Source organism: Alligator sinensis, unplaced genomic scaffold, assembly GCF_000455745.1.
Source record: "Alligator sinensis unplaced genomic scaffold, ASM45574v1 scaffold301_1, whole genome shotgun sequence".
NCBI classification, from domain to species: domain Eukaryota; kingdom Metazoa; phylum Chordata; order Crocodylia; family Alligatoridae; genus Alligator; species Alligator sinensis.
Window position 1 is genome coordinate 2,438,452 of NW_005842035.1, and position 7,359 is coordinate 2,445,810.

General features: G+C 50.6%; 1 protein-coding gene across 5 annotated transcripts in view; it reads left to right on the forward strand.

Annotated features, from left to right (window-relative positions):
• COPS7B (COP9 signalosome subunit 7B) overlaps positions 1-4,915 on the forward strand; it is a 10,082-nt gene extending 5,167 nt beyond the window's left edge. For 4 of the 5 annotated variants that reach the window (XM_025202743.1, XM_025202742.1, XM_006022435.3 and 1 more), the window contains 3 exons: positions 122-324; positions 1,803-1,908; positions 4,638-4,915. In XM_025202743.1, coding sequence (XP_025058528.1) covers positions 122-324; positions 1,803-1,908; positions 4,638-4,796 — 468 coding nt within the window. In that variant the 3' untranslated portion in view covers positions 4,797-4,915. The other variant, XM_025202745.1, reaches the window with a different exon arrangement.
• The last annotated feature ends 2,444 nt before the right edge of the window (positions 4,916-7,359 follow it).

The following is a 7,359-nucleotide window of genomic DNA, read 5'->3' on the forward strand; positions in this document are numbered from 1 at the left end:
GGAGTACGGGGTACAGTTAATGGTTAATTGCAAGCTCTTTTTTAATCCTACTTCCAGTCTAGGTTTAATTCCGCTTCTGGGTAGGTGAATGACAGCTTCTTTTTGGACTCCGTTTGTCTAGTGCATTCCTTACTCGGTGTTGCTGAAAGACCTGGACATGAGGAATTTGAGGGAGTTGGAAGACCTGATCATTGAAGCTGTCTATACAGACATCATCCAGGGGAAGCTGGATCAGCGCAACCAGGTGCTGGAGGTGGATTTTTGCATTGGCAGAGATATTCAGAAGAAGGACATCAGTAACATTATGAAAACACTCCAAGAATGGTGAGCTGGCACACTGCTCGGCCTTCTCTGCCTTGCTTTCTGTATGCGTCTCAAAGGGAAAAAGCTCGTTCTGACTTTTTCTGATTCAGGCGTGAGTTGGGCTTCAATATTCCATTCTTTAGCATTTGTACTGGCAGCAGTTGTCTGGGAAAGGGGCTGTTCTTGCTCCCCAGCAAATCCTACCAAGCTGTATCCCAGAGTCCCAGTCATTTAAACTTAAGGAGGCTGTGAATGCAAAGTGGTTGAATCACCTTTGTAGGCCTCCCTTCCTTGTTGCAGATGGTCTCTGCCTTATTCTAATTTGCTGGAAAGCTGCCCCCACCAATCTTTCTTATGGGATTCGCTCCCACAGATTCCCTGTGGAGTGGCAATACTTGCCTAGCTTATTTGTTGATGGGGGCCTTAGGCATACAACTAACATTAATTTGCTATGAAAGCATGATTTCATAGACATTAGGGCTGGAAGGGACCTTATGAGATCATTGGGTCCAGCCCCCTGCCCGAGGGGCAGGAAGTCAGCTGGGGTCAGATCACCCCAGCAAGATAAGCATCCAAGCATTTCTAACCCAGAGTTGCTGGGTCTTTTAGTCTTTCCCTTTTCCTCCTTGCCTCTGCCTCCCTGACTCTGCTGTGAGAGGATCCTTCCAGGATCCTGCTGCATTGTCTGGTGCATAACTATGAATCTATTTCAAATGCCCTTTCTGTTCTTTCCCACTGTGAATAGCAGTTGAAGAGTGTTCATGTCGCACCATTTGGTAACTTCTTGGAGGGTCTCTGTCAGACCAACCTTAATTTTTGTTAATGTTCTAAGTTTGTTAAAGTTTATTGCATCTCTTTGTACATAATAAACCCTGACCTTTTAAAAAGGTTTTAAAGACTTTTACTGCTCTGTTGGGGAGGTCTGATGAGAGCAGTTCCAGCAAGCATTTGCAGACCCATCTTCTCTGTTCCCACAGCTGCCTTCTGCCTCTCTGGCTTCAATTTTGGCTTTGCCTCTGTCACTGCAGAGCCCAAGGAAGTGTGTTTCCATGGGCATCTCCTAGAGCAGGGGTGTCCAACCTTTTGAATGTGGGGCCAGATCATGAACTTTTTATCACCTGGTGGGCCAGCGAGCCATATTCAGAGACCTCACAGGAAGCGGTATTGCATCACCCCCCCCCCCCCCCAAAAAGAAAAGACGTTTCCCGTCACAGCACCTCAGGTCTCAGAAAACAGCTTGGAGGACCGCATGGCGGCCTGTGGGCCGTATGTTGGACAAGCCTGTCCTAGAGCCACCAACCAAGCAACGGAGCAGAGTAGATGCAGAGAGCTGCCAAAACCACAAAGTAATCAGTGGAGCAAAGTGCTGGCTTTTCCCTCCTGTAGTCATCTCAGCTGCTCACGTTCTTATGTCCTCCAGTGCTTTCAGGCATATGTTACTCTTCACATTGATGAGGTCTTATGCACTATTGACCAGCCCTTGTGTATCCAATTTTCAGGTGTGATGGGTGTGAGGCCGTTCTCTTAGGAATCGAACAGCAGGTGCTTAGAGCGAACCAGTACAAAGAAAACCACCACCGGACGCAGCAGCAGGTGGAGACAGAGGTAGGTACGGAGTCATCCTGCCTTGGCCTGGTGTTTGTAGGTAGTGGTTTGGGGAAATGTTACTGCCAGTTAAAGTGAGGAGCTAAGGGTCTGGCAAAAGTGTGAATGTAGGCTGGTGTTTCATAACCTTACACGCCCAGCAATGTCATCACGCTTTGCTCCTTACCCTGCAGCACTCCCAGCTATCGGGTACAGGTTTTCTGTTGAGTGGAAACCAGCAATCCTGACAAACACATTATTTTGATAGAGAAGTCCTCTAGGAAGATCCCTTGTGTCCAGTAGCTTACAAACTTCACTGAAAGCCTGAGCCAGACTTGACTGACTAGCCTCTGACGGGGTTTCTGAGCCTTCCTTAATAAATATGAGCTAGGCAGGAAACGCTTTGGGAGTTCCCTTGGTTGGTTTGTTAGGAACCCCATTTTTTTAGCACACAACAGCGATGGAAGTGCAATGCCTATGAAATGATGAGTTTCCCTGAATAACAAATCAATGAATGAACAGATTGAACCTAGTGAACTCCACATATTTTAAACATGAGAATGCTGTTAAAGATTTCTCTGCATCAGCCTTCTGAATTTATCAGTGGTATGATGTAGGATACAGGGAGACAGGGCTGAATCCTAGAGGGTCACAACCTGAGGGATCAAGGTCAGGGAAGCAAGGGTCCCAGTTAGGGCCAGGAGATCAGGAACAGGTGGGTCAGAATGTCTGTAAGAGACTGGGATCTGGGTGATCACCAAGCTAAGCCATGAACCAGGAGTCTGGTGTCTGAAGACAAAGGCCTGGACTGGAGTCTGGAGCACAGGAAGCAAGGTGCTGGCAAGGCTGTCTGGAACAAGGAGTCGGCAGACAAGGATCAGAAAGGAATGGGCAGAAACCAGAAGCAACGATGAAGTTGGGAAGCAGGACCCAGGGAACAAGAAACTAGGAACAAATAGGCAGGATCTAGGGATTGGGAAACTAGGAATCAAGAGGTAGGAAACTAAGAGCATAGAACCAGCAGCCCAGGGACTAGACAGGAAGGCTCTGTCCTGTTGAGTAGCCACCTGGACACTGACACTGCAAGAGCTGCTTTGAAGAGGCAACTGCCCACACAGGCAGCTGGGGGTAGTTAGACTGCTGGCAGCCAGGCTCTCTCAGGTAACCAGGACTGCTGTGGGCTCTTCAGTCTGCCTGCTGCCCTGGCTCCTGACAGAATCCTGCCTTGGGATGGAAAGGAACTTTGGAGTCTGTCCTTAAAGACCCTTCTTTAGAAGTTGTATAAAATGTGCTCTTAGCAGCTTCCCTCAGTGAAGGAGACTTGTCCACATTAACCCTACAGATAGATGGCTGCCCATGACCCCCACGGGTCACATTTTCATGAGTGAGCAATGATTTTTGGCACCTGATTTGAAGGCTTTACCTGGGGCTGATGTTTGCTTGGTGAGTGTTCAATGGGACCTGAAAGCCTAGGTCCTTCCAAGTGTGGAGATGACAGAACCTCTGCCCTGTCTCTGAGAAGGAGAAAAGCCGGTTTCTCCTGAGCGGCTGTAATTTTGCAGCCAGTCGGCAGAGGGCAGCAGAAGCCCATGAGTGCAGCCTGGGGGAGTCATGGTTGCTTGCGAGAACAGAGCTTGGCTAATTCAGCTGTAAAAGTGAGAATGGTCCTCCTGAGACTCCAGCTCAAGATTTATTTCTTGCAGCCTGTTGCATCCCTGTAGGGTCCCATTCACTTACTGAAGCGGTTTCTGTTCAGCGATGGGGTTGGGTCCCACAACGTGTTTGGTTTGGTTTGGATAGGACTGATCCTGCCTAAAGCTCGGGCTGCAGTAGATGACCTCTGGAGGTCCCTTCCACCCCCGCTTCTCTCTAAGGCATTTCAGCACTGGCCTGTGCAGTCCTGACCCCTGGTTTTCCCTTGAGCTGCTCTTTACCAAATTGCTCCTCATAGTTTCCGTGGCAGTGCCCTCAGGCCCCATATTTGCAGATGGAGTGCAGTGCTGCTGGCCGTGCCATGCTTTTGCTGCTTATTTCCCATCCAGCCCTGGATTGGCAGGCTGCTCCAAGTGCTGATTTCCTTTGCTACCAGTTTTGAGAGCTGGGTTTACCCCCTCTATTGCAGATGCCCCCTCTTCTACAGTCACCTCAGGCTTGTCAGGTGATGTGACAATTGCCTTGTACAGCCAGATAGATTACTGGACTAGATCCACCATTGATGTGACGCAGCATGGCACTGCTTCTGTTCTTAACAGGTGCCTATCTCCAGCAGTAGCTGAAACGGATGCTAGAGGGACAGCATTGAACTCGATATCACTAGAATGATCTATCCGCTATTCAGCATCCACCGTTATCGGTTCAGAGACACCAGAGAAAACATCTCCAACCGTTCTGTTCAGTAGCCATTGATAGAACTATCACCCATGAATTTATCCACTCGCTTTATTTATCCACCTGTTGGTGCTCATTAGGTTACTCTCGGTGTCTAGTCTGAGGGACCAGCCACCCTCAGTTGCCTCCAAACCAAGTCCACCATGGGGCATTGGCAGTTACAGTTCCAGGCAGGACATCTGCCCCTCAGTCGTGCTGTCGGATAAAACTCAAGAGCAATTAGTGTGTTCACACGTGAGCTTTGTATCTGATGAGCTCCTCCTGGGCCTCTGCAGGCGTTTCCAGTCTCTGCTCACAGAAGGGGCTTCCCCTCTTGCAGACGGTGGAAAAGGCAAGTGCTGATTCTGTCTCTTCTCGCCCAGGTCACAAACATAAAGAAAACGTTAAAAGCCACAGCCTCGTCATCGGCTCAGGAGATGGAACAGCAGCTGGTGGAGCGCGAGTGTCCCCCGCATGCAGAACAAAGGCAGCCCACAAAGAAGATGTCCAAAGTCAAAGGGCTGGTCTCCAGCCGTCACTAGAACACACCGTGGAGGTGTCTTTCGGCCCAAAGGAGCAAAAAAAGGCCCCGCGTCTCCTGTTCAGTGGGTTCTGGGCCAGTCTTCGCCAGGCTGGCTAATAAAAGCCCTGTTTGAATCCAGCCCCAAACTGGCAGTGCCTGACAAAGCTACACTGTGCAAACTCCATTCGCGTCCAATCTGTTACTTGTTCTAGGCCTTTTGAGAGGGACTTTTGGACAGAGGTGATTAACAGAAAGGAGCAAAAAAACATCAATCAAGTAAAAAAAACAAAGCCTGTGATGCAAAATAAAATGGCATCTGTGGAAAGTTTTCTCCCTCTCAGCCTCTTCAGAGGAGGTTGCCATGGTAATTCAGACCTGAAGCTAAGATAACCTCAGCTGGGGCAAACGTGAATACCAGGTAACAGACTTGGATGCAGAAGCTGGGCTGAGAGAGAGGACACTATCCACACAGATTACTGCCTCCCCCCACCCCAAAGGGAGTCTGAGAACGTGACTATGTCAGGAACTGCTTTCCATTGAAATCTCCAGCCCCTCCCTCCCCCCTGCCCTCTCAGACCAGGGTGACTTCACACTACCTCGCTCTGTGATGGTGAGACCCAGTGCTGGGCTATGTTTACTTAACCTCCCGTTTACTGCCCTTACCAAGCCTGTTAAGCTGCCGTTGGTTTAAAAGCACTAGGCCGCAACGTTGGAGCACCCATCCAGCAGGAGGGAGCAAGCTACTCTCACTTGAGCCTTCTGTGTTCCCGTAATTCGGGACCTCTTGGAAATCATGTTCTCTCTCAGTGTCTGCTGCGTCCTCCCAGGGCTGCTGGCGATCGGTTCCCCTGCTGAGATCTTTGAAGTGCACGGTGCTCGATCTTCCTTGGAGCTGACGGTTTGTTCCAACAGTGACCTGTGTAGAAGAGACCCCTGGCCTGGTGACAGGCTGGTGACCCAGGACCCGCTGACAGGGGTGGCGATGGCGCCCCTTTGCTGCCGCGATGGACTTTACCAGCCTTTCTGAATTTGAACACTTTCAGGTTGTATTTTACTTTTTTTTTTTCTTTTTGTACATTGTTGTGACTCTAAAGCATTTCCGCCTTCGTTCTGTGTTTGATATTTGTTACAGACTAACTGCAGGTGACTTGCACCTAGTTTGGCGAGGGGCATGGGGATTTTGTTTTTTAAGGGGCGGGTGGGGTCAACATGGAAACTGCCATTCACACGAACAAGCACATTTTAGAGAAAATTAAAAATGCTGGTTTCACGCAAGGCTCCAGACTCTTGGCTTTGGTAGCAGCCGGGGGCTCTTGGGCACACACTGGTTAGACTCTTGGGGCAGGTCCATGGCTCTCGTGATCTGGGCCTTCTCTCTGTTCTTGACTTCCCAACACACCTGAGAGACAGCTTATGCCTCTTTTACAAGCCGGGGGCTGAGGCAGGAAGAGAGAAATGCCTTGCCCAGGGTTGTGTAGGGAGAGGCAGGAGCTGAGTCCTGATCTGAGTGTGAGCAGGTTGGTGGCTTGGCTCCCTCCTGCCTTTGAAGCCTCCTCAGATCAGCTCCTTTGCTTGAGGCATTGTCAGAGGGTGACACCTACTTGGCCAGTCCCCGCTCTCTCTACTTTGCTGCTCTGCTTATGGAGAAGCTTCCAAATGCCAGCTCCAGGAGCAGAGCCTGGCATCTGCCATGGAGCTGAACAGACCACACAGTACAAAGAGCATCCCTTGACTGGTCTGGCTTTCCCAGGGCCAGTGCCAGGCTGTATTTCTTCCTCCAGGAGCTGCAGCCAGCTACTGTGTAGATGGCTCATGCACCACGAGCACCCTCCTCTGGGTGCTGACATGAACCCTTAGCAAGCTGCGCACTCCCTTTCTTCGCCCCAGAGGTGTACTAAGCTTGGGCCCTCTGCTGAAGGTCAATGACTCTCCTCCTCCTTTTGCTGGGCACACGAAGAGCTGGCTTATAGCAGGCAGGTGGGCTCATCTCAACCATACCTTGATGGCAAGGAATTATCACCCCACTGCCAGTTGCTTCTTGTCTTCTCCACTCCCCACTTAGGAAGCCCAGCCAAGCAAAAGCTGTGTTGGTGAAAGGTGCTACGGGCCAGCCTGGAGAAGCAGTGTCTTCTCACAGCTGAAGAACATCTCTTCCCCAGGCAGCAGCTCTGCTGGCTTCTCCATGGGGCCTACCCTCTGCAGGCTCCCTCCTTGGCCTCGGGGACCACGTCTAACAGACTTTTGTGCTGTGAAGCCGGAGATTGAGCCACATTGGAGTGTCCAACATGTCGGTCAGTTCCTGCTGCCTCTTCTCCCAGGACCAGGAACCCTTGAGGCCTAAGCGACTTGTCTTTCCTTCCGGTGCTCCAGGGAGCAGTGTCAATCCATCACAGCTCCTTCAGTGGTAAGGTTTCAAGCTTCCTGTACTTCTGCTCCAAAATTGCAAGGCCTCACTGGGAGCTGACACCATTTTCCTTCTAGTCCTAGAGAAACAAGGGAAAGTTACCAGTGGCCCCATGCACAGAGTGACCTGGTCCCAGGCTTTTTTTGGGGGGGGGGGGGGGGGGGGGAGGAGGGGAACG